This window comes from Balaenoptera physalus (assembly GCF_965194825.1).
Source record: "Balaenoptera physalus genome assembly, chromosome: 12".
NCBI classification, from domain to species: domain Eukaryota; kingdom Metazoa; phylum Chordata; class Mammalia; order Artiodactyla; family Balaenopteridae; genus Balaenoptera; species Balaenoptera physalus.
Window position 1 is genome coordinate 50,136,879 of NC_138897.1, and position 27,390 is coordinate 50,164,268.

The following is a 27,390-nucleotide window of genomic DNA, read 5'->3' on the forward strand; positions in this document are numbered from 1 at the left end:
CTATCTATAACCCTCTCAGACAAATGTTTGCAGATGTATTCTGACATACTTCATGGTATTGGAAATAGAAAATAAGCTGCTTTGTATTCCTAAAGAGGATGCTGCTGATCTGAAATGCAAAAGGTTTTGCTTTCTGTTGTTATTCCAGTTGGAGGAATGAGGTGCCATATTCTCTCATCTTATGTCTACCGGCCCCTTCTTCCTTTTGACCAGTAGCCTGATTTGGGCAGCCATCTTAGGTTATCTGTATTATTCTACAAGGAGCCTCTACTTTTTTTTTCTTGTATTTCACCAAGCTGCAAACAAACGAACTGTAAAACTGAAGTAGAGTCAAGTAGAAAGATCTCTAATGTAAACAAGATAACAAAGCCACAAAGTTTTCCACCAAATTACCTGAGAAAAGTAGGAGTCTAGGAAGTTCATGTTTATTGCCCCTTCACCATAGTCCCTGTTGGTGTCTTCCATGGAATGCCTTGTTCTCATCGTTCCGGACCGTCCTGTGGAACCGTTGCTAAGTCCAGCGGCTGCTCCGAATTCTGCAGCGGCTCCAGATGCTGAAGCTGCTCCAGGGTTGGTGGCCACTTCCATTCTCCCAGCTCCTTCCACCACCGTCCCTCCAGCGTATGTATTTGTACGAACTTCTAAAAACAGGAGAAAATTCGATAACATCTCATGCTGTGATTTGTTTTGTTTTGTTTCCTGGTCTTTGATATCCGTGAGCAGTTGCCAAGTAAAGCAAGTGTGTGGGAGAAAATACAATTTTATGACTCGAGGTGATAAGAACATCCCGCAGTCTGTTATGTGAGAGTAACAGAGGAGGTGAGGACGTAACAGAGGATATTAGCAGATGAAATAGCTCTGAAAACATACTAATTGAAAAAAATATACAAAGGAAATAGATTTTCAGTGACAACGGCCAGAAATGGAAAAGTAAAAACAGAATATTCAGCACACAGCAATGGGAAGCTTCTAATGCAATGCTTGTTTGTTTTCAGGAAAAAAGAAATTGTAATTAAGCTGTCATATTGGCTCAATATGGAAACCAAAGAGGAAACATACATAATGTAATCATGCAAATTAGCAGGTGTTAATTTGGTGTCTTGGTGCTTAATGAAAATTTAATAAGCTGTGACTATTTTGCCTGTTACTTTTACGTTTTCATGGAAAGCTATTTTTTCTAGAAAATTCTGAATATAGTTTTTGCTATGTAATTATAATGGGAGAAGCAGGTAAGGATTAAGGATTAAGGTAGCTGAGAAAGACAGTTACATTTTTGGGGGAGATCTTATGCGGATTTTTCAGGCTGGACATTTAAAAACAATCTATTGCTAAGCATGGAATTAAGAAAAAATTGAATATTAGGCATTAGGTCTTGTGGTTCTAGTTTACACCTTAGTTGTAGCATTGAGATAAGATGAATAAAATAGTCATCTGGTAAACCAAAGAAATAAATAATTTCACCTATATGACAAATAAGCGATCCTTGTCCCATAATGATTAAATATAAGAATTGGTAATTGAACTCAAATCAGGATCCTGTTAGTTCTGGGGAAGGAAGAAGGGCAACAAGACCTAGGATGTGCACCCATGAGGCTTTAACTGCAAATATTACTAATGTTGATAGGCAAAGTTGGGTGGTGAGTACATAGTGTTTGTTATATTTTCCTTTACATTTTTCTATATGTGTGAAATCTTTGCTTATTAAAAAATTAATAATTTAACCCCCTGAGAGCTCTACTTCAGTTTATTAAAGTTTGGAAAAGTATAACAAATCTTCAGCTAGTAAAAAATGGTGACATCAGTGGACAAATGAACTTATTGAAGCCAGAGCTAGGTCACAGAATTGACTGATATACTAACAGTAAACCATTTCATTGAAACCCTATTTCAGGGGTAACATCTCTCAGTATGTGCACAAATATGCAAATTATTAAGAAAAGAATTTAGAACATTTCTTATTTTTCAATATTTCTTATTTAACCCATTATTGCTTTCAAAAATAAATTTTATGTTCACTTACCAGAATTTTCTGTGAAATCAACTCCATTGGCAGTTATAGGTGGCACATAGATATTTGTGATTTCCTACAAACCATATGCAAAAAATAAATACATTTAAAAATTATCCAGATTTCACCAATATAAGTAAGATATGCAAATGGAGACATTACAAGAATTCCAAATTCTTCCAGGAGTAACCATTTTTATGATTTGACATCTGAAGAGCTAAGATCCTAAAAGGCTCCATTCATTTTAGTACTGACTCTCATGAGTCCTTGAGGGTCAGGAGTATCATTTTTATACCCCATTACCTCTTTTTCTATATGAATATAAATCGAATTTTGTTCTGTATGATTGAAATAAATGTTTTACGAAGTGTATCCTCACCTTGTCTTCAGGTTGTGCTCCTTCAATTCCCCACGGACGAATTGTTCCTTCTGAACCATCAGGCACTGGGTTGAATCCACCGGTCACTCCCCTGAAAGGACCGGTCCCACAGTAACAGGTCAGCAGCAGAAGGAGGGCCACTAGTATATAGGAAAACAAAATATCAGCACATTTGAATCACTTGGAAACAATTTGACATGGCAATTGTCAGAAACATTCCAAAGAAAATACAGTATTTTTTAACGCTTATGGATAATCTAATAGAAAGCAAAATTAGTTTCTACAAAATAAAATTTGGTAAATTAAGCATACTAAAATTTCGCATGATTATGAAACTGAAGGAGACAGATCAGATTATTCTTGAGACAAGTATATTGTTTTCTTAAAATAGGCACTGTTTGATGAATGATAAAGGTGGCCATTCAGTTCCTCAATCATTTTCCGTCATATATATTTTTTTATTATTGCATTTATTTGTACATGTTGAGGCTATGTATATGGTGTCAAGTGAATACACACCTGAAGAGTCAAGATTTTAGGTGGGCATTATAGTGATTTGGTAATCTGGTCTCTAATGATCTCTTAGAGAATAGCCATTAACTTGCAAACTCCCTCAGCAACTAGAGTGATGATCTAATATCATTGCACTCTTAATTGTGACTTAGGAATTCTTAGCTTGGAGGGGCCTTCCTGCCTGGGTAATAACCATTCTTTCTGTGCTTATCAGTCACATTTTAGCAATAAAGATTAACATCATTCTCAGGCTAATGGGCCAAGAGAGAAAGGAGGCACTTCTCAGTCTAGGTAGTCAGTGACCACACCTCCACCTTTGGCCTGCTGAGGCCGCCTGAATCCTAATGTTTGAATTCTGTTCACTTACAGGCAGCTTAGTGAGAGATTTAAGAGTATATAGCCTCTGGAGTCAGACTTCTAGGGTTTGAGTTTTGGTTCCACCCGACACCAGCTGGACAAATTATGTCATCTTTTCTTGCCTCCATTAACTGATCCAAAGAATGGGAGAATATATAGTATCTACCTCATAGATTGCTGTGAGGATTAAATGAGATAATATAGATAAAGGATGGTGCTGAGTGCCATGAGGACTTGCCAGTATTGTTTGGATGGGCTACATCAGTTGTACAAATTAGGTCAATTTTATATATTTTATATATACATAAATGAAAAAAATTAGGCCAAGTATATAAAATAAAATAAGTTGGACATAATACATTTTCTCAAAATTTAACATAATGTTCATATAAGTGATACTTCTAAAGGTTTTCTTTACTTATTGCCATTCTTAATTCTATGACTTTGTTAAATGTGTGGGAAGGGTTGAATATTATAAATGGACAAATTAGTTTTGAAAAGTGATGAATATATATCTGTATGGTCAGTATTTTTAGGTGGCCATAATAGTCTTTTAGAAATCTTGTTTATCATTGTGTGTGCAATATGTATTATGTTTTTACATATGCATCCAGAGAAAGTTCTGTCCTGCCCAAAATTCGAGATACGACATTTTGCAAATGGTGATATTTCACATGAAGCAAATGTGATTGTGGGAATAATGGAGTATATTACCTCTGACTGTCATCCTGAGCCACAGCTACTATACAGCCATCCTGTACAGTAGCCTAGAGGATATATGCATACCTCAAAATTCAACATTTCAAAATCAGACTTATCATTGCCACCCTACTTATCTGTGCTTCCTCTGATATTTTCTATTTCATTTAATGGTTTCAGTAGCAGCCAAATTCAGTGGTGCATCTGGACTTCTGTTCCACTCTTCCCATCCATTTGTCTCCAGATCCTCTCCATGTACCCGCATCGTGCCTTGCACATCAATTCTTTCCTTTCCAGTCTTATGCCATGGCTCAAAACCTGGCCTCCATCATCCCTTGTGAACCATTACAATAACCTCCTAACTGTTCTTTCCTTTTTAATTTACAGTACACACTGTGCCAATGTTATCTTTCTAAAATACAAATATGATCATGTTAGTCTTTTATTCAAATACTCTCAGCAACTCTCCTTTCCATGTGTGTGTAAGCTCTTTCAAACTAGTCCCAAAGCATTCTCCAGTTTCAACTCCTTCACTCTCCACAATTTCCCCTTGCTTTAGCCTCCCAAGGCTGTGTGCTTCCTAAAACCTGCCAAGCATTTTCTGGCTTTGGCTCATGCTGTTACCCTTTGGAAACACCTTTCCCTCTTTTTGTACTTGCTATATCCTACTCATTTTCCAAGGCTCAAATGGACGATTCCCCTGAGTCTGTGAAACCTCTTCAATATTCCTTAGTGTTCACTTTTATTTTATATTATATTATTAAATATATTACAGCTCTATCATGGTATATGTTTTCCATAGAGTTAGACATGCATAAATCTACTACTACATGAAAACCAGAATCAAGTTCCCTTTCTTGGAAGGTACCATAAAGACTCATATACAGGTACTTGAAAAATTTTTGGTTTTGAAATTGACTAATCATGACATTGGAAAACTGAAACTCTGAGTGTCAGTTTCAGCTATTAAATGAAATGATGCATGATAACTTTAGAATAGTAAACACTTAAGGGGAAAGAGGAAGGAGAATATATGGCATGTGTAGGAGGCTGCTAAATGTATGGATAGCAATTTATTTCTTTTTTTTAAAGAGATCTGAATAAATATGGCAAATATTAATGTCTGTTAAGTCTGAGTGATGGTTATATGTTATATGATTATATGTGTGCAAATATTAATATCTGTTAAGTCTGAGTTGTGGTTATATTTGTGCTTGTCATGGCAATTTTCTGTTCTTCTTTGTGGCTTAAAAATATCTCATAAATTTAAAAAAATTAAATTAAGAGGTTGAATAATCTTTTTAACTCTAAAAGTCTATGGTTCTATAATAAATTAGGGAAGTGACTGTGAATTTATCAAGGATTTCTTTTATTTATACTATAAGAATTTGCCATGAAGTTCTTTTAAATAGAGACTTGTTACATTCAAAATACTAATTGATTCACACGATTTTAAGTGTAACTTTTTGAAACCTACCTATTAAAAAGAAATAAATTTTAGTTTTATTGAAAAATAATACATGTATGTAGTTTCCCTCAATGTGTTCAATAAACTTAATATATTAAGTATGAGAGCCTTACAGGAGTATATTTTCAGGTAGAAAGCTATTCTGAGGAAATTCTAGATTAAGGAATAACTTCTCAGAGTCTGTGATATATTTATGTGCATTGTAAAGCTCAAGGCTTATGATATATATTTTCCCTAAATTTATTTGGTCAGGGTACTATTTTATTTTAGAATTTCATGAGATTTGTATACGGAAAAGACATTTTAGAAAGTGCCACACTCATGGATAAAGTCATTATTTTGACCATGAACATCATGGCCAGTGTGTAGACTATTCATGCTTCATTTTTTTCCTTCTTGAATCTCTCATGCTGTTTTCTATATGTCTAACATATATGACTTGCTTTTCTGTATTATAAATACAGATTGTTGGCAGGTGACGTGTTAGCTTTAAACATTTCTGATTTTTCCTGAAAATGCCATTTCCGAGTCTTCCTGAAAATGCCATTTCCGAGTCTTCCTGAAAATGCCATTTTCCCCCAGCTTTGCCTGTAAAACAACTGCGGAGATGCGTTGTGCATGCAGCGGGAAGGCCTCTGCATGTGCTGACACCCGGTGCAAGTGGAATGATGATGCGGCATACTCACACAACAGCAGCAAAAGACCGAGGAGTAGCAGGCCGATGGCGGCAGGCCCCAGCTTAACAGGCCTCTCTTCAGTAGGCGGATTAGGGGTTTTGGTCGTGCTCAAAGTTCTACAGGTGCCACTGTTGTCACAGTGACAGACTTCCAGAGCCAAGCTCTCCGGGGTCTCGCACCACGTGCCCTTGCTGTCCATGATGGCCAGGGAGATTCTGTACACACCGGGAGATACCTGCTGTGTGCCTCGTAGTATTGCAGAGGTGGCTGAAGGGAAACAACCAAACAAATCAGCAGTAGGACAAGGCGTATCTTGCTCCTTGCTCTGAAAACTATGGTTTTTTTTTTTTCTTTTTGGTGAACAGAACCAGAGTTGCCATAGACATCACTGTCACAAATAGTAGGGTGAGGCTTGAGCAGATATGAGGGCTATCGGAGATCAGTGGGTGTATGGGGTTGTACTGCCTCCTTGTCCTCCTGTCTGCCCCAGATGGGCCCATTATTCTCCCCCATGAAAACTCAGTCCTATTTTGATTTTCCCCCAAAAGAGGAGGGGAGATGGGCATCATTTAAATCCCAGGCCTCCTTCTTCTGGGACTTAACCACTCTTCTGTACGTCTGCACCAACCCCTGGACCCTGGTGTAGACCTCTGAATGTATCCCTTCCGCCTCACTCCAGGCTTTTGTGCCTGACTTATCAAGACTGAGTTTCTGCTTTGGCTGCTGCTACTTCAGCTGCTCTTGTCGGTCCTCAACCCATGAGCCTAATGCCAGTTGTATGGGACTCCCTGTGGTGAAGGCCTGTTGCTTCTCTGACTCAAGAGCAATGATCGTTCTCCATTCTTCATTGCTATGCTCTCCCTTCTTAAGTGGGCTCCAGCAGCAGCTCTCATAAGCTGTAGGGTTGTATCCCTTGAATCATTCTTGACCCCATCATGCCCCTTGACATTGTGCCCGATCCACCTCATCCAACCACTGCTACCTTGCCCACCCTCACCCACACAGGCGTGTCTAGTGCCAAGTCCTGTCTCTCTATGATGTTTCTTTTGTAGGCTTTTCGCTGGACATGTGTCTGGTAAACCCATTTGGCTACATGCACAATTTGGAGCTAGATCCCTACACCAGGATCAGTAAGACCCCAGGAAAGAAGGCCACGGAGAACAAGATGCCTTTGGTGACTCTGGCAATGGCAGATCCCTATGACTAGGGTACCACAGAGTAAGCACATTCATGAAAGGAAGCAAGATTAGTTCAGAAAAGAGCTAGAGATAAGTGAGTTCATTTACAAAGGATTTGAAGTGGCCTGCTGGTCATTATAAAATCCTAAAAGGGAGAAGATTCTTATTGTCTAATGGCTTTTTCCGTGAGACTCCTGGAAAACAGAGGAAATGTGAAATTAGCATGATAAAGGTTAGGAGAAAAGGAAGGATGGATTAGCTCTTGCCCATTGGCTAATAGGTTTACAAATTTCAGTCCACCATGCTCTCAAGATTCCTGACTAGTGACCGACTAGTGACAGCTTTGAGCAGGCTGACACGGCCAATGCTTTATGTCTGTTGACAGCCTGCAGACATGAAGGCTGTATTTAGAAACCTAAACAGCTCTGCAATAAAATAGGTGCCTGACTATAATCTTATTTTTATTTTTTTGGGGTGCTGTGAAGGTACAGATAAAAAATTAAAAATATAAAGCTATCCAAAAATTGGAGTCCACATGACAAGCAGAAAATATTAAATAGTGCTAATATTATATTATATCATCCCTCTTCTTTCCTGAAGAGAGAAGAAATTCATGAGGCTAGGACCTCATCTTCATTACAAAGAATTTTAAAAACTACTCTTGGAAAGGAACTGCTCCCAAATGAACTCTCTCTTAACCTTCTGGAAATATAAAGAAGCAGCAACTTTCATTTGTGGAAGCAGCTTTACAAGTACTCACCATCAAGTGTTGTGATCTCCCACACTGGCAGTACTGTAGTTTTCTCCTTTTGCGAAAATGTGTAGGGGCCAGTATATTCACCCTTGCCCTGTAATGTAGCTTTGACAACCACGGAAGGTGATGAACTACAGATTATTTCCTTTTCCAGGACAATTATTGGACAACTTTCGTTAAAATAAGGTAGTTGGACACATATGGTGCCTGTAGAAGTTTTACCTGTTATTTCTATAAGAATAACATTTTAGAGTTAGAGAAATATACAGAACAAGTTGTACAAAAAATAACTAAATAAATAAACCTTTAAAATTTCTCTCACATGCAGCCAGATTAGTGTATCTACTCATGAGAAATTGTATTCGTTATTCCCACAAGTAAAATGATGTCACCCAATTTCCACACCTTGTTGAGAGCAAATTTAAACTTATCAACTTGGCAGATGTCTTGATTAGAAGCATGGCTATTAATTTAATATGCTTGGAACCAAGACCTATAAGGTGATAAATTCACTGATTATGAATGAAATCAACATAAAAATAATAGTTTTCTTAAACGTATCCTACTGCACGAGCCCAGACTGTATGAAATATTTTTGCTTCTAAAGCTTGAGCCGAAGTATTTGGAATAAACTATGATTTATTTTTATTACCCAAAATAAAAAGTTTATTGAAGAAAAAAATTTTAATGTTGACTATCAAAAACAATAAAATAAAAATCTCTCAGTGGTGGGATTATGAATTATTTCTGTTGTTTCCCTTAGTGCTTTTTTCTGTTTTCCCAGATAATATGATTTTGGGTGTTTATTCTTTTGTTTTATTTTTATGTTTGCTGATCGCCTTGAGCATAAATTAATTTTACACTTAGGGAAACACACATAGTCAGTGAATATTATTTTTAAAACATTTCAAAAGATTTTTATTGTTCAATGATATAAGTGCTTGAGGTCTCTGTAAGTAACTCACTCTGTGTGTAAGTAACTCACAAAGGCTCCTCACATTTGAGCTGAGCTTCCCTGACAGGCTTTCTGTCTCAATCTTTATCCACCTTCTCAAACCCAGAAATTCCTGCCCCAACAGCAAACAACAGGACCAAACACAGAATTCACTGGTCCAACAAACTCAAGTGAGAGGCTGGGATGCTCAGTCTTCTCCTGGATTTAGCCACCTCAGACTTGAGACCCAGAGCCCCTAAGATAATTAACTTCATCTAATGATAAAGGTAATATGTTAATAATCACAGTCATCTATTCATCAAGAAATGCCAGTTGGAGTAACAGTTCTCTAAAAATGAAATATTTTTTCTTACCATCAATGGCCAGGACCTCAGCTGTGATTGTCTTGTTAACCATGAAAGTAGCATCCCAATGAATGGTTTTGGCAAATTCGATTTGAGCAGTGTTTGAACCAATAATTAGCAAACCACCATCATTACGTCCCAAGATGTATCTGTTTTGTAATAGAAGACAAGAATAGGTTTTTTTTTTTCAAACATGGAATGTTACCTATTTAATGAAAATGACTCATTAGTATTTAATATATTTATACTTAATATAAGACTATGAAACATACTTTTATAAAAGCAGCAGAAGCTTAACATATTAGCACAGACAAGCAGTATTTCATAATCCTTAAGTATATGTTAGCCTGGTTTTTCAATTTTCTGCTCTGCTCAGTAAAATAACTGTGTCCTTGTTCTTTTTTTTAATGAAGATTATTATTATTGTTTTATTATTAAATTTCTTTTTGGCTGCGTTGTGTCTTTGTTGCTGCATGGGCTTTCTCTAGTTGCGGCGAGCGGGGGCTACTCTTTGTTGTGGTGCGCGGGCTTCTCATTGCGGTGGCTTCTCTTGTGGAGCACAGACTCTAGGTGCGTGGGCTTCAGTAGTTGCAGCACGTGGGCTCAGTAGTTGTGGCGCATGGGCTTTGCTGCTCCGTGGCATGTGGGATCTTCCCAGACCAGGGATCGAACCCATGTCCTCTGCACTGGCAGGCAGATTCTTAACCACTGCACCACCACGGAAGTCCCTGTGTCCTTGTTCTTTATACTGCAGCAGCTACTTTGCATGGTGCTCTACTATTTTAGGCATATTGTCTTGTATGTGCTGTTCTATCTGACTGCACCACGGTCTTCTGGTGAAATTCTACTCTTTTTTAAGGCTCAACTGAAAGTCTCCATGAAACTTTTTCCTGATCTCTCTAGACAGGCTAAGTCATTGTTTTCTTAGTTTCCACTTTAACTTATGCTTATGCTACCTTTGCTCATAGCATGCCTCTTCTTGAGTTATATGGTTCCTTGAGTTGGCTGCCTTTGTATCCCTTTGTATCCTTGGCTCAGAATAGTTTAGATGTTATTTTGTAATAGTTTATAAATTAAAACTAGTCAAGGTAAACAACAAGTTCCTACTGTATAGCACAGGGAATTATGTTCAATATCCTGTGATAAACCATAATGGAAAAGAATATGAAAAAGATTATATATGTCTAACTGAGTTGCTTTGCTGTACAGCAGAAATTAACACAACATTGTAAATCAACTAAACTTCAATAAAATAAAAAAAAAATTCAAGGAATAATAAAATATTAAAATAAAATCTCACCTGACATTTAGGGCAGCTTGGCCAGTGTCTTCATCAATGGCTTCATATGTTCCCACGATATAACCGATCAGGTATATACCGCTTATGCCTTTTGGGACAACAAATATCATGAAAGGAGGACGGAATATAATTCCTTCCCTCATATTTATTACTTGGATTATGAGTTGGACTGGCTGGGCTCCATATTGAGAGATTATTGATGTGTGAAATTCAGCTTTGTTTTTGACGGTGACATTAAGTTTCAAAGTTTGTAGTTGTTCATAATCTAGAGACTAGAGTAAAAATAAAATTAGAAGGAAAGAGGCGTCACAAAAATATCTGGAAAGAGGACAAGAGAGCTCTATGCTACGTGCTATGAATGAATCCTTTATTTCTATACAGCGAAACGGTTTCACAGATCATTGCAATGCTGTGATGAGAATCCTTTAGAATTTGTAACTCATGAAACCTCAGTTTGGTAACAGATACTTATGAAGCAGAGTACTTCTTTATAGACTAACAAAACACCTTTATAGTTTCTTCAGGCTGTGTGGTACAGTGGGAAGAATCACAAATTTTCTATGGTAACGTGGTTTGAACCCTGATTCTGCTACTTAATAGCTATGTGACTCAGGGCACATTTACTATCTCTGATCCTCAACTTTTTGCTTCTGGTAAAACACAGTTACCTCATCAGATTGTTGTAAGGACTGAACTAGTTAAGGCCCATAATACATTCCTGTAAATGGCAGCTACGTCCATTCACAGAATAGTTATTGGATTCCTGTGCAATAATATCCTTTCTGGCTTTAAAAATTCCCTGTTGGCAAAGATAAATTATCTTAATAAACTTGGTTGGCAAATAGGCCTCTGCAAAGCAGTGAGTGGGCAGCCCACCGACTCTTCATAGAACCACTTTCAGATAGTCCTGTGTGTTACCTATTTGTTTGACCCTGTTATTGAGGTGGCCCAAATCAAGGCCTGAGGTATCCCAGGATAGTTTTTTCCATTCACTAGTAAATTTTTTAAGGGTGATGGGATAAGGAAATGTTCATTTTGGTTACATTTGTGTATAACTGAAAATAATTAAGGTATGAGATCCAGATTTGAGTTTTAACTTTGCAATGACCGGTTTTGTGGGCTCAAGTGTTTCCTAGTGGAGAAGAAGAGAACGATGCTTAAATAGGTCATTATAATATAAGGGGTAATTGACAAAAGAGATTACAGAGTCTATGTGTGAAAGCGAGTGAAGACTTGTACTGGAGAAAGTCAGGAAAGGCTTCCGAGAGGTTTTCATGTGAGCAGAGTGATTCGGGGTGAGGAGGAGTTATTCAGGCAGAGTGAAAGCACTTGCAAATACCAGAGTTACAGAAAGTGATAGGGAGATGGCTGCTGAGAGGCCTTGGATGCAATTCTGAGGGGGTTGAAGGTCATTCTCAAAGGCCAGCAGGTGGTCATCACCCTGGCTGCATATTAAGAGTCCCCTGAGGAGCCTTTAAGAGCCGCCTGATGCCTGGCCTTCCCTGCAGACCAACTGAACCAGTAGTTCCTAACTTGCCACAGGCTGGGAGAAGCTGCAGGTGATTCACATGGACAATCTTGATTGAGGGCCATTTTCACAGCCAATGGAGAACAAGGAAAGTTTTTAAAGAGGAGAGTAACTGGTCCAAATTGGCTTTAAGAAAAATGTGATCGAAGGAGAATGAAGGGAAGTATACACAGGAGGTAGGTACGTCAATCAGGAGGGGAGGGGGCAAGGCTGAGAAGAGCACAGGCTGTGAGAAGGAAGACCAGGGCTAGACTTTAAGGACAGTTTCTAGGGCAGAATTTGATGTCTGGCTCTGGGTGGTGAGAAAATGCCACGATTGAAGGATAAGGCCCAGGTTTCTAGTTTGGGAGACTGGGTGACACCAACACAGAAGACTGGGAATATCTCATTCCTAGGCATTGTTGGGAGTTTATAACAAAACCCTTGCAACTGAGGATGGCTGTAACCCACTCTGAAAAGCAGAGTAATAGCAACCGCTTATGTGGCTTCCAACAATCTAGAATTCCAGGGATCTCCCTGTTAAGGAATATTATGGATCTGTCATTCTACTGGAGTCACAGAATTAAAGAGAGAAGCTCCCATATAGTCCAATGTTCTATGACAAGGAATGTCACAGAATAGTGGTAATATTCTTCTAGTCTATACAATACCCAGGCATAAATAGCCTTATGTTATTTCAGATGAAGGGTCTATTGTAGCCAAGCCTGTTAAATGGAAGTGTTACTCAATTATTTATTTTTTATTTTGCAGATTTAGTTTTTACATTTCCATTTTCTAGAAAAAGTCGCATTTTTTTTTCCCTCTGAGGACCGTAGCTAATCCATTTAAAGTAAGTTGACAAATTCACAAGCAACTATTCCATGTATTCTTGTCTGTTCCCGAGTTTAAGTCGGGAAGTGCGTTTTACTTTCTTGTGCATAAAACAGGCACACCGATAAATATATGTATATTAGTGTGTTTGTGTTTCTATAGAAAGTGTGATAGCTTGGAAGGAAACAAATCAACATGTTAAGAGAATTTCCTTAGGTAATGGGGCTATGTGTGTCTTCAAAATTCTATCTACTTTTATGTGTTTTTTACGTTTTCTATAAAGAAGTGGTATTATTATTCATAAGTGAATAAAGTTTATTTATGACAGTTTTGGTTAAAATATAGTAATAGTTTTGGTTAATACAGAACATTTTTCCCACTGAAGGGAAATCAGACCTTACCTTAACCACCTTCAAGATGCCTTCGTTAGTTATGGGATCAGTTTGTATTTCAAACCAGTTCCCATCATTTCCAAAGGTAAAGGAATACACTGCAAACCAATTATCTGTGAACTCTTCGTCCAAATCTATTACTTGAAATCGAAGCAAGTCAGAACTTAAAGTGTTTTCCTTGATACTTGCTGAATACTAAAAAAAAAAAAAAAAAAAAAAAAAAGCGAAATTTAAGACTCACTGGCAGGCTTTATCTAAATGAATTATATTCATTCTGAATGGCATTAGTCATTAATTCTCTAATTATGTATTGCCTCTTTGCTGTTTACTGAATTCTTATGTTTTACAATAGCTTATTTTAAAAGAAAAGTGCAGAGAGCTCAAATAAAAGCCAGCAAGCAGGCAAATCCTGGATTAGGATGGCAAGGTATAACATAAAAAAATATATAATTATTTTTCAAGGAATGAAAGGCACACCTGCAGTTTTCTGAATGTTGGGATATTATCGTTGACATCTTTCACTGTAATGTTACATACACATTGTGTTGCTAGTCCTGCTCCATCTCTGTCTGCACCATGCACAACCAGATTATACCTGCTAACTTGCTAAATTTGGAGAAAAAAATAAAGAAAAATGATTAATCTCTAGTGCCAGAGGTACGAATGACAACTCCTTGCTTCCTACGGGAAGGAGGTGAAAATATTCAAGTTCATGGTTCATTCTCTAGAAGGACCACACTCACCGTTCATCGTCCATCATAGAGGAGGTATGTGGGGCTCTGGATGGTTGGGTGGAAGTCTTTATGAGGCTAGTACAAGTTTTCTCTGAGCTCCTTAGGGCAGGATAGTACACTTAGAGCAAAAATAGACAATGAGGGTGGTGGGATGTTTATCAGAGGGAAACTCACTTACAGAGCTTCCCTGCTGGTCTGTTTGGAAAATCACTTGTATAAAAGTTATACCGAGTCTGATGGGGTAGCGTGCATTGATGGAGATGTGGTGGTAGGACAATGGAGCAGAGAGAGGAAGGGGATTCTTTAGTATTCCGGAAGTAGGGGTAAATTTGAGAGAAGTCAGGAGAAAAAGCATGACACCAGAGAAGGCTTTACTCCAGATAGAAATTTCTCCCTCCATCTAAGAAATTTCCTTCTCCTCCATCATATGAGGGATTAACCCCAGTTCAGTCTCTGTCGTGCATGCAATGCCTTCCCTCACTCCCCCGCTTTAACTCCCAAGGGTATGCTGACACTTGTTTCCTTAGGTACAATTGATTGCGCAGGTCTCAAGTACACATCCTACCCCAGCAGAATCACACTAGGATGCAAGGAGTTTCCCTAGATTGGGCCAAGTGAGTCCTGGGAACCTCTATTCCTTCCTCCTTTCATTCTCAGGTAGAAAGGAGTCACCTCTCTTAACATTCTTACAACCGAATCCTGAGTTATTGAACGCTCCCCAGTGCCTTGCTTTACCTCTCGATCAAGTGAATTGGTCAAAGTGTGGACTTCCCCGGTGTGTCTGCTTAGGAGGAACATGGGTGTGCCTGCAGGTTCCTGAGAGATAATTTTGAAGGCAATTTTAGAGTTCAAGTTGTTCGGTTCATCTGCATCTGTGGCATTCAGGATCATCACCAGTGAGTCTAGGAATACGGAAGAAGTTTATTAAGGAATATGTAAAGATTGACACTATGTTCACATGAAATGTTCAGCACAATTTCAAACTGATTTTTGTCTTTTAAGATCTTAAAACTAGAGGGCTTCCCTGGTGGCACAGTGGTTGGGAATATGCCTGCCAATGCAGGGGACATGGGTTCGAGCCCTGGTCCGGGAAGATCCCACCTGCCGCGGTGCAACGAAGCCTGTGCGCCACAACTACTGAGCCTGTGCTCTAGAGCCCACACGCCACAACTACTGAAGCCCGCGCGCCTAGAACCCGTGCTCCGCAAGAGAGAAGGCACCACAAGGAGAAGCCCACGCACTGCAAGCTGCTCTCCGCAACTAGAGAAAGCCCGTGCGCAGCAACAAAGACCCAACGCGGCCAAAATTAAATAAATAAAATAAATCTATTTAAAAAATTTTTTAAAAAATCTTAAAACTATCTGTGTGCTAAAAAAATATTACATGTCACTTGCAATATCTCTTACTGTCTCTCTCAATCAGGTGAGCTGCGGTGCCTTCCGGTAAAAATCCTCCACTTCTCACTAAGCCTTGGTTGGTTGTGTTGAGGTTGGGGCTATTTTCTCTTTAGTTTTTCCCTTGCTGGATGGCCTTATAATTCTCCCTTCCCCCCCATTATCCAAGTAATGAGTATATCTCTGTCCCTTATAACCTAAAAAAGCCCAGCTGATGCATCCAGGTTGCCTAAAGCCACCTCCTTATCTTTGTGACTAGGATAAGCTTTGACTTGATAACACAATCACAATTTGGAAATATAGTACACTGGCAGTGAACAAGTAGCTCAACCACAAATATTAGAAAGGAAGACTCAGGTTACCTTGACGAATTTTTCTTCAAAATTACTGATGAAACTAAGAGAATAAATTAGCTTGTAAAAATGATGTACTATAGTGACACTTGTATCTGAAAAAAAAAAAATTTAAAATGGTAGTTACTGCAAAAGACTTACTCGAAGCACTCCTTTCTTCAATTTCACCCATGAACATACTTGTTGAGAACACTGGAGCATTGTCATTTATATCTAAAATTTTGACTGTTAGTATAAGCGGTTTCTCTACATCTTGTCCCAGGGCACTGAGAGCATGACAGGTAATCTAGAAAAGGAGGGGAAATGTTAATTAACATTTTACAAACTTTAGTTTGCCTACTATTAAAACTTGTAGAGATAAGGCCTCTCCTGGCATGTACAGTGCTTTTGTGCAAAGAGGAAAAGTATTTCCCCAGAGAGGAGACAAAGCAGGAAAAAGTGCCGACTCTGGGCGTACCAGTTGGGCAAATTGCCCCTTCCTGCAGGCTGGTACGTGTCTCCTGGCAGCATGAAGCTCTTGGCAAGCAGCGTGCTGGAGTTGAGCGCTCATGCACCCTCCTGGGGTATTCCTTCAGGGCTACAACCATAAGGGGAGGCTCTTTGTTTTATTTTATTTTTTAATTTTTTGGCCATGCCGCGAGGCATGCAGGATTTTAGTTCCCCAACCAGGGATCGAACCTGCGCCCCCTGCAGAGGAAGCGCAGAGTCTTAACCGCTGGACTGCCAGGGAAGTCCAGGGGAGGCTCTCTGTAGAGGGACTAATATTGTTATTTGTTGGTGGATGGATTCATGCACTGATCTCTCTTCTAAATTAACCTTCTAAAGCCACTGTGCACGAGGGGAAGGGTGGCCGATATCGAGGACACAAACTTACTTGGAAGCTTGGGGTTTCCTCACGATCAACTATGGCTGTTATGTTAATTTCTCCAGTTTTTCTGTCAACAATGAAGATTCCAAGAGGGGGCTGATCAATTCCTATTCCAGTAATGTGGTAGGTAATATCCTGGCTTACTTGGAAACCTGAAGTAATCTGTAGCCCAAAATACCCAAAATGTTAAGGTGATCATCACTCAGGCCTATTCCTTCCCCTCCTCTCCTCCATACTCTCAAGTCAATCTATTCATTTTATTCACACTTTCTTGACACTGTGCTGTTTACTTTTTTGCCTTGATAGATAGTAGGAATGTGAAATAAATTCAAATTTTTGCTTCTGTTGACCACTAGGGACCAATGTGTCGTTAATCATTCTGGCTTTAGAATATTTGCCCGGATTGTGGTCACCATGGTGATGTTAAAAGGTTGAGAGAAAGTCAAGGACACTTAATATTGACAAGCCTACTTCTGAATGCTCCTTTCCTTCGCAGGTAACATTAAAAAAACAAAAAAGACATTTATTTTAGTTTAAAAAGGAGGAGCTGGAGAAAAAAAGGGAAAGGGATTATATAGTAAGTGTTAATATTAGAATGCATTGCTTTTATTATTATTTTTTAAACTTTTTAATAGGGAAAACGTCAAATATATTATCAAGTTAGAAGAGTATAATGAACCTGATATATCTCATCACCCAGCTTCAACAATTCTGAATACATGGCCAATCCCATGTTGACTCTCAACCATCTGTAATTATCTTATTGCTGTGTATTGGTATGGTATGATTTCAAATCCACTTTAAAAAAAAAAAATCTAAGAATAAAGTTGTTTTGTTCTAAGAGTGAAGTTGCTTACGTTGAGGAAGCTGTGTCAGGATGTCATCATGGACATCCGTGGCTGTCAATAAACATTCAGTAGCTCAGCTATTGGGGAGCAATGTTGGGAGCTTATTGATACGAACATGTGGAGCAGCCATTATGGCTGAGGGACATTTAAGCTTTAAATATCAGGAGATTACTGATAACGCTCTCTCTTGAGAGCGTTCAGTCTGGGCAAGGCAACTCTTTGCTGATCTAAATAGCTCTCTTGAAGACCTTGAGGCATTATTAGCTCCTGCCTGGGCAAGGCAGCTCTTTGCCTGGCAGTGGTGAAAACCACGATCTTGCTTGCCAGTACCACCGCCTCTGTTCCCTAGTAACGTGCTCTAGTGATAAGGGACTTGTGCTTTTGCACTGGACATCAGCTTGTGGTTGACTAAACTGACTCTCCCAAGAACCAACTCGTAGAAAAGTACAACTCAACTACATTTGTACTCTATTCCTTTCACCTCTCCCTTGCCTGGAACAATAGTGTGATTAATCTACTTGTGGTTAGGAGTACGGTATTTACTGGTTTATTGGGAGACATTATCTTATATGTTATTGGCTTGTGAAATTATTATAACTCCTGCAGTGAACCCGTGCTAAATAAATTACTGGTAAAAATCTTATTCTCGGAGCATAATTTGCTGCCCCAAACAAAGCACTTTCCATATAATTTTTCTATTTGTTTGCTAGAATCTGAATCCAAAAAGGTGTATCCATTGAAATTGATTGAAATGTCTCTTAATTATGTTTTATTACTCTAGAAGCTATAGCTCCTTCATCTGTCTCTCTTTTAAATTGTTATTACTATTATTACTGTGTTTTTTGTTTTGTTGAAGATACCAGGTTATTTGTTCTGTGAACTCCTCAGTCTGCATTTTGCTAATTGGAATTGCCATATTATTTTAATTTACATCTAGTACATTTATTCTGAAAACATTACTTCTGCTCATAATACTTACTGTGGCAATTGGATTTCTTTTCGAGTTGTCTTCTTCTTCTCTGCAGGGTCTTGCAAATTTCACCCATTCACGTTTGTATCTCCTTTTGCCTTGTTGTACCGCTGTCTCATATTCTCCATGTTGCCCTTTTGTCTTATGTAAAAAGGGATTCCATTTTATTATGCACATTGTTGGAAATTTTTGCTTTGAGTATTAATTATAGACACCTAGGTTGAGGAGCCTCCTATGTTTCAAGATCTCTAAGACTGTTAAATATCTAATTTTCTCTCCCTCACACTGTCAAGCAAAGAAGAAACATTAAATAACTAGAATAGCTACAGAGCTATATGATTTTTAATATTAGCATTTAATCATATTTTATATTTTCTATATATATTCCACAACATCTAACTATTCTGTGCATAAAAGACAGGTTTAATGAAAACCTGTTGATTTATTTAAGATAAGAAGAATGTATGCGATAAGTTACAATAATGACACTTATTCTTGCTAGTATTTAAATATTATTAGGTTAGCCATTAGAATTTTAATTATATTTTCACAATTAAATTATTAAATAATTTAAAACATTAAATATTTATTTTTCCTGAGTACAATTTTAATTTTTTAACTAAACTATTATTTTAATTACAAAAAACGTTTTCATACTTTACCTCTATTCTCCATTCTCCATGAACCAAAAGGACCACCTGTAGACATTTAAATAAAGTCAAATTAAATGTGAATTCTTCAAATAAGCAATTATATAAGATGATAATCCTGGTTTTTACATTCTGCTGTTCATATTGTAGTTTGTTTCTATTTCAAAAGAAGTAGATTTGGAGAGACAGTATTCAAAGGGCAAAATCCTTCCAAAAAAAAGAAAATACTCTTCGTATAAACAAGTTCTTTCAGTTCTTTAATCTGACTACAGCATTTCAATGATACACAGGAGAATCTATTGGACTTTTCAAAATTCTAACAGTTGTTGCAGCAACCAGACTTTTCTTACCTGGCTGCTCTATAAACACTTCCCGGGAGCTATGGAAGCTATTGCTTTGGGAAACAATGGTGAGCATCATTGTGATAAACTTCAGAAAGTGCCATAGGAGATTATTAAAAGCCATGACCTACGCTACTGACTTGTACAAAGGCAATGCTGTATTAGTTAGTTGCAATTGCAGGGTAAGGCATTTTCTTAGTCATATAAGAGTGGAGAGAGTGGAAAGGAACTAGTCTAATTTAGAGAATGAAACGTAAAAGATCGGGATATGCTATTCCAGTCACTAGTGTTGTTTTCTGTGGGACATGGATCTGCGCATCTCTGCCTTACTACTTCAATTTAAATTTGAGCTTAATATTCATACTGATCGGAAAAAAACTAAAAATAAAGATAAAATGAAGCCAGGTGGGCCAGGGTCTTCACTTTCTCGAGAGCATACAGGACCTTCATCTGTGTCATTTTCCCCCTGGAATGCATTCTTCTTTCCCTTCACACACTTAAATATTACTCATCTTTTAAGATCATTTCAAGTTCCAACAGTCTCCATGAAACTGTCCTTACTGATGTCTCCTTTTCTGAGTTTGTACAACACATATTCTATAACATGCAGTTTTGCTCGTAATGGTTTACCATGATTTATTATTTCTTATGGTTTTATGTGCATTGTGATATCGAGCCAAGAGAATTGCAAACTTCCCAAATCATTGCTTCTGTATTATTTTTCTTCTTGCAATTCGTACAATACCTGTCCCTCAGCAGATGTTTAACCACTATTTTGTGACTCACTGATTACCTAATCTGAAGAGAATCTGGTAGGGAAAAGATTGTGAAAAATAAATCAGAAGAAAAAAATGATTATTTTTTTGTGTCAGTTGCTATTCATAGAGCTTTATGTTTACTATCTCACTTAGTATGGCAGTCATCTGAAGGAGATTCTTTTATTGTAATCCCTATTTCATGGATGAAGAAATGGAGACATGAGAGAATGAGTACTTTGCCCCAATTAACAGCCCCAGGAGAGCCAGGATTTGCACCCCTGCAGCCTGACTCTAAAGCGTGCACATCACCACTACACTAGATTCTAACCAAAGTCAACATAGATAAATAGAAAAAAACTAGTCATAGAAAGAAAGTTATATGATAGTCAGTTTAGATTTCTTCCTGGCAAAGTCTGCAGTTATTCCTGAAACAATGTAGATTTATTACATTGTTTATTTTGGAAGGTTATAATAAAGAGGCAGGCCCCAGTCTGAACCAAAGGAATAATCATACCAGACATAGAACACCAGGACCCTTCCATTCTAAAAATTTCAGTAAAATCTTTATTTCAAAGGGTGTTTGTTAAAATTGTCATGAAAAAGAACCATTACTGTGGTTCTAACAGGTCTCAAAATGATTTTACAGCTTTGCTGCTCTTTATTAAACAATATCATGAGTTACTTGGGAGAAAAGACCAGAGCAATGTAGTCACTGTACTACTTTCTCAGTTCTTAAGAACAACTCAGCCACATGTGAGAGGAGGGATGGACCAGGCACAATCTCTTTGACAGGAAAACCAGAAAGAGTCATCCAGAAAATATGAATCATGTTTGTACTAGCCCCATGGAGAATGATTCTTCTAGTAGACATTAAGACATGATTTCTGTTTTCCTGGGAAGCAAAGGAAGGACAAACCCTAAACTATGGAAAATGAGCATTGCAGACAGGTGTTTCTTATTTGTTCAATCATTTCATTGAATCAGAGCCCCTAGAGAAGTTACTCAGCCAAACCTTTACTGTTTCCCATCCTCTCTTTTAAAGTCAGACCAACAAGAATGTTCTCCAATTTTAGGGAATATTGTGAAAATGGGATTATTTTTGTATTTCTAGGAATACGGGGGCACTTCTGAATAATGCAGTGTTCTTTATATATGTATTGAGACATGTAATCATAGGCTTACATTATTTTGAATAGTGTTTTTAAAAAACTTTCCTATTTTAGTTAATTAATACTTATATGTGGCTACTTAGATGTTTTAGTTACTTTGTTCATATACGTATTTTGAATATGTAATAAATATTTCAATAGTTTCTTGACAATGTAAATCAACTAAGTTTTCTTTTTTTGTGGCCTAGAGTCTAGGAAGTACCAATGTGGAGAAAACACTCCATATCTTGAGAATTTCTTTACTTTTCTTTCTTCCCTTTGTTTCCTGGTTATTTTTATAATTTTGACTACATGATTTTTAAAGCATTGATATGGTCTAAATACCTTGGCATACGTAAGAATTAGAAATATTTTATTAAAAGCAAATGAGATTATTAGGTTAAAAAGCGTATGACATAAAGTGATTTGATATTCACATGCCCTATATGCTAATTAAAATGTATGTAGTTATATCATTAAGATTCCTATTGAGTATGGTAGGTCAACAATAAATATATTTTGAGGATATGGGTGACTGGATTTTTAAATATCATATATAATAACAATTGCTTTTTACTGAGCTGGCCAAGGTTTTGTTTAGAGTAATCTGTTACTTTAGTGTGGGGAAGGACAGACTGTTAGACTGTGGATTGGATCCACGGAGCTAGTCCTAGCCAGGCTAGGGAATGGCCACTCTTCTCAGAATGGGATAAGAGTGGATCACACCCACTCCCCTCTGGGAAATTTGTAGAATGAATTGGGTAATTCAAAGAAATCATTACAAATTTTAAACTTGATTTTTTTAAATTATTATTTTTGGAAAAATTCATGAAATATATATACATAGGTTGGTGATATTTTTATAATTGGTTAAGAACAATGATTATTTATGTGTCAGATCATAGAGGTCATTCAATACATGTTTGAATAAATTTCATATGTACAATTCAGAAGAAATGAGTGATTTATATTTTATGATACCTCATAGCTTTATATATATATATAGACTTTTTAAAATTAAAATTTAAAAACCTGAAAGTATTTTAATAAGCTTTGTATTAATCAAGACAAATTCTTTAATTGAAATAAAATGATATATGTTTAATTACTTAAAAAGTAATTTAGGACGGTTCAATTTTTTTTTTTTTAATTAATTAATTAATTAATTTATTTTTGGCTGTGTTGGGTCTTCGTTTCTGTGCGAGGGCTTTCTCCCGTTGTGGAGAGCGGGGGCCACTCTTCATTGCGGTGCGCGGGCCTCTCACTGTTGTGGCCTCTCTTGTTGCGGAGCACAGGCTTCAGACGCGCAGGCTCAGTAGTTGTGGCTCACGGGCTTAGCTGCTCCGCGGCATGTGGGATCTTCCCAGACCAGGGCTCGAACCCGTGTCCCCTGCATTGGCAGGCAGATTCTTAACCACTGCGACACCAGGGAAGCCCCGGTTCAATTTTTAATAACTGATGTTTAGAGTAAGCTCAATTTAGAAAGTTAAGCCTTGTATCATGATAGAGGTGATAAGAAAAACAAATACCCATGGCTGTTTTCAAGAGCTCATTTTAAAGACTGTGTAGGATGCAGTCAAATGTAGCAATAGAAAATTGGACACTGGATCCTGAATCCCTGAATTAAAATCCCAGTCTCACCATGTACCAGCTGAATAACTTAGGAACATTACTTAATTTTTCAGTTTCCTCATCTGTAAAATAGAAATAATAATTCTACTTACTTTATAGGTTTATTGTAAGGATTAAATGAATTAACACCTCTAAAGCATAGAGATGCTCCCTAGCCTACACTAACTGCTTAATAAGTGTTAATTACTTCTGTCCAGACTTTTAAAAAATGGTGTAAAAGAGCCTCTGTGATATTAAGTGACTTTTTATTATTATTATTCATGTCAAGGCACATAAGGACTTTCTCTTTTTTGAGCATCAGAAAAAGACAAGAACCAGCGCTCCACCGTACAATTGTGTGGGTTGCTCCTTGCACAACTCCAGGGGGCACTGTTCACATTGTAGTTTATGTGAATGCACTTCCTGGCATTGTGCAGTGTACAGCCTGGCCAACTGTGCAGTGGCCATGCAAGAAAAATGTGCATATTATACAAATTCAATTATTCATAGTATAATTATGGATAGTAGCCAATTGCCTATGTAATTCTTGTGATGAACTTCCCAAAGCAAGCCCTCACCTTAGGCTATCAGAATGACTCTTAACAGGAAAGGTAGAGACAAAGGCTAAGAGGTTTATGAGAAACGTCATGGACACTGAGTGTTCTAAGTGAAAACCGGTTTCGGGTATTAAGTAAGTGGGAGCGGTAATAGGTGGAAGTAATGACATCTTTCCTAAGTTTTGCTCAAGTCAGGCAGGGCTGGATGGAATTTCTTGGCAAGGTTATTCTGATTTTAGAATCTTAACTTTTGGAGAGGATCAGGAGGAAATTTATTTTCATATATTTATTAGTACTGGAAATTGGATTGCTTCATCAATCAAGATTCATCTTTATTACTAAAATATTACAAATAATAGGAATTAGAGTCTTACAAAGCACTTTATGTTTTCCAGAGCACTTTCCTATGCACATAGCTCCTTTATTCTTACTGTGGTCACTCTCGTTAGTCAGGGGGATATGATTATTCTTATTTGACAGCTGAGGAAGCAAGGCCTGGAGTGAGTCAGTGGTACAGGCATAGATTGAAGTCTGTGACTTAGCTTTCATATATTACCTCTCTAGGCAACACTTGTATGGTCATAGGTTGGTGGCATTAACTCAAAACCTCCAAACAGGTCTTCCAACTTTCAGACCCCACCCTTTAATAACAAAAGATGTGCGTTCCCACTCCGCAGTGCTTTTAAAAGCATTGTTTTTTCCCATCACCAAGCTATTTCGAAACTCTGGGTGGCTCCCCACTTCTAAAAGGGTTTCATTACCCTTCACAGAACGCACTTTTCAGTCTGACCCTCATCTGCCTTTTTAACTTCATGTCCAGATTCTCCAATGCAGACTACCATTCCAGCCAAATCAGTGTGTCCATTGCCTCTAGGCAAGTGCCGTAATTGCGCCTGCCTTTGCATGTGCTGGGCTGACAACCGAAGATATCTCCCTGTGGCCCATCTTTACTTACCAAAAAGCGGCTCAAATCTCACCTGGTCCATGGAGCCTTGTTTGCCTACCTCACCTCTGACTGACACCGCCTTCCACTAATAGCATTAAGAGTAGACCAGCACTATCCAGTTGAAATATAATAACCACAAATGTGAGCTGCATATATAATTTTAAATTTTCTATTATCCATATTAAAAAGGTTAAAAAGGTGAAATTAATTTTATTAATATATTTTAAACTAATATATCCAAAATACTGCCATTTCAATATGTAATCAACATAAAAATTATTAATGATAAATTTTACATTTTTTTTTTCATACTGAATCTTCAAAACATGGTGTATGCTTTATACTTAACAGCACATTTCAATACAGATCAACCACATTTCAAGTGGTTGATAGCTACATGTGGCTACTGGCTACCATATTGGAAAGAGCAGGTCCAGACCTCTCAGTTTAACAATTATGTATGAAGTTATATTGTTGTTTAAATAGCTTGTGTGTTTGTGTATGTGTGCCTGTAAAATTTTCCTGAAGGGAGCAAAATGTTCTAACCTCTCATAGCTTCTTCCATGACTAACATTATAGAAGCACCATGAGGGGAAGTTATAGTTGAGAGAGGCCGCATTCAATCATTCATTTATCCGTTCTTCAAACAATTGTGCATTCACTGTAAGACAGATATTATGGTGGGCATTGGGGATACAAAGATGAATAAAACTGTCATAATAGAAACAGACTCAAACAGAAGGGTGTGATACCAATTTTTCTGCTTGACCATTGCCATGAGAAGGAAGGCTGGGAAACTGGCTCACAGGCAGTCTATTCTAATTTTAAATGTATTTAATTTTTAGAACGTTCTTCCTTGAGAACTATCTCCCTATAACTTCTTGAAGTTCAATTATCTCAGTTTTTTTAGATGAGGAAATGAGGTAAACTGATGTGTAGGCCAACCCAACTTATTATTGATAAAATGAGGAATCAGTATTAGGAATCTAAAAAATATTCATTATGGCGTATTTCACTATTTTGATATCTTTGTGTAACTGATAATATTGTGACAAGTTTTCTTCTTTACTAAAATAACACATTTAAGGAAAAAACTTGTCTGTAATATCCAGGCTAGTGCTTTGCTCGCCAGATTCCACTTCTCTTTTATGTAATATTATATAAATCTTTCCCAATCCAAAAAAGTATTACTCTTCTGAAAAACTGGCTTATAAAATATTCTGTCTTCTTTTGTACCCAAAGGTTGGATGTCTTTTGCACATAAAGGCTAAACATAAAACACTGTTTTCTTAATAACCCTCCCAACTTCTCTAGAGTCAAACATTGCTTTGATTTTAATTCCATGGTCTTTGACTACTTAAAAACATGTCAGGAATCAACACCAGGCATGTACAATTCTTAGCCATATGCTTAAGAGATATAAAACCTTGGAAAATAGACCTCGTTCTCTTTTATGTGTTTTAGTTTGTGTATTAGAATAAAAGCATGAATAAAAAGATGAATAAAAGCATTACTTTGAAGAAAGTCAAGGTGTTGTGGAAAATAGACTTGAGACCAGGATTATTTAATTCTTTAGTTAATTATTTACCTAAAGAAATGCTAAATAGCAACTTTCAAATTCATTTCTATCTGGCTTATTTTCTTATGTGAAAATACAACCTTAAACAAAACAACAAAAGGGGGAAATCGGTAATCTTTACAATTTCATTTTAAAATGTTTATTTCCACTGAACTCTGTTCAGAATATATAATAGGGATTCAGCAGTCAAATATAGCATTCTCTAACAAGGAAGGAAACAGGGAAAGTTTGCAATTATTAGAAAAAAATAGGACTTACCATTAAAATGGTCAGAGCCCCTGTGGTTCTGAAAAGGAACCAAGCCATTGTCTCTGATTTCCTTGGTGAAGGAATCCAAGGGAGCTGCTGCTTTAGTCCTTCCAACCGCCTGCATGCGATGTCTAAGGAAAGCCCTCTCAGCGTCTCTGCTGTCTTCAGGACAGCAGGAGTCTTCAGGAGTCTGCAGATGGCCTGTTCTGCAGCTCCTCCCCACCCTAAACCTGAAACGCTTGCATCACTTTTGCTCCCAGGTAAAAACTTAGACACACCTCAATTCCTGAAGCAATGAAATCCTCTGTTGGAAGCTGAAAGAAAAGTTCGCAGGCTAAAAACCAGTTTTCATAGGATGGTACCAGCTGATAAATTAATCATGGTGTGGAAGTGAAAAAGTTAACCTTGACTACACTGAAAAAGGATCTAGTTGGCTGCTTCTCATGGTGCCAATTAAGACTGAAAAATAAAACAAAACCTACAAAATTCCCCCAAATCTAACTTGTGGAAGAGCATTTATTTTTAGCCTGAGTGTATGTGAGTAGATTTAAAGTTAAGCAAAATATATTTTAGGTGTTAAGCAATAATATATTTTATTGAAAGAAACTACAAATCTGAAGAAGAAAACCATCACATCAAGCGGTTATTAATACAGGTTTTGAATGAAAACAACTGGAAATAAAACTGGACTAAACACATATGGTGCCTTGGATATTTGAAATATATAAGCTGTGCATTGCAAAATCAGATCCCTGATAATACTCAGATGACATCTTTCTATTGTATTTCTTTTCATTTATAAGTTTTTTAAAAAAGTAATTTGCCTAGTGAAGTAGGTTAACTCTGTGCACTTTTAATTACATTTCCTCTAGAGCAGATACCTTGCTCACTGCTGTTTACTTGTGCACTTCTAAACTCCTGGACTCCAACTCAAGTTATGGGATGGGAAAAAGCTACTAAAGCACCTTTTTAGTTTGCTTATAACACTAGAGTTAAGAGCACTCTTAACATTCCAGAATATT

At 37.4% G+C, this 27,390-nt stretch overlaps 1 protein-coding gene across 1 annotated transcript in view; it reads right to left on the reverse strand.

The window, feature by feature from the left end:
* DSG3 (desmoglein 3) overlaps positions 1 to 26,621 on the reverse strand; it is a 29,776-nt gene extending 3,155 nt beyond the window's left edge. The window contains exons 1-15 of the mRNA XM_082415999.1: positions 26,378 to 26,621; positions 19,192 to 19,227; positions 18,539 to 18,670; positions 16,718 to 16,873; positions 15,985 to 16,129; positions 14,832 to 14,998; positions 13,840 to 13,968; positions 13,372 to 13,557; positions 10,633 to 10,904; positions 9,342 to 9,481; positions 8,040 to 8,264; positions 6,111 to 6,368; positions 2,388 to 2,527; positions 2,021 to 2,084; positions 394 to 641 (exon numbers count right to left, since the gene is read on the reverse strand). Coding sequence (XP_082272125.1) covers positions 394 to 641; positions 2,021 to 2,084; positions 2,388 to 2,527; positions 6,111 to 6,368; positions 8,040 to 8,264; positions 9,342 to 9,481; positions 10,633 to 10,904; positions 13,372 to 13,557; positions 13,840 to 13,968; positions 14,832 to 14,998; positions 15,985 to 16,129; positions 16,718 to 16,873; positions 18,539 to 18,670; positions 19,192 to 19,227; positions 26,378 to 26,425 — 2,346 coding nt within the window. The 5' untranslated portion in view covers positions 26,426 to 26,621. The remainder of the gene's footprint in view (positions 1 to 393; positions 642 to 2,020; positions 2,085 to 2,387; positions 2,528 to 6,110; positions 6,369 to 8,039; positions 8,265 to 9,341; positions 9,482 to 10,632; positions 10,905 to 13,371; positions 13,558 to 13,839; positions 13,969 to 14,831; positions 14,999 to 15,984; positions 16,130 to 16,717; positions 16,874 to 18,538; positions 18,671 to 19,191; positions 19,228 to 26,377) is intronic.
* Between the last annotated feature and the right edge of the window lie 769 nt (positions 26,622 to 27,390).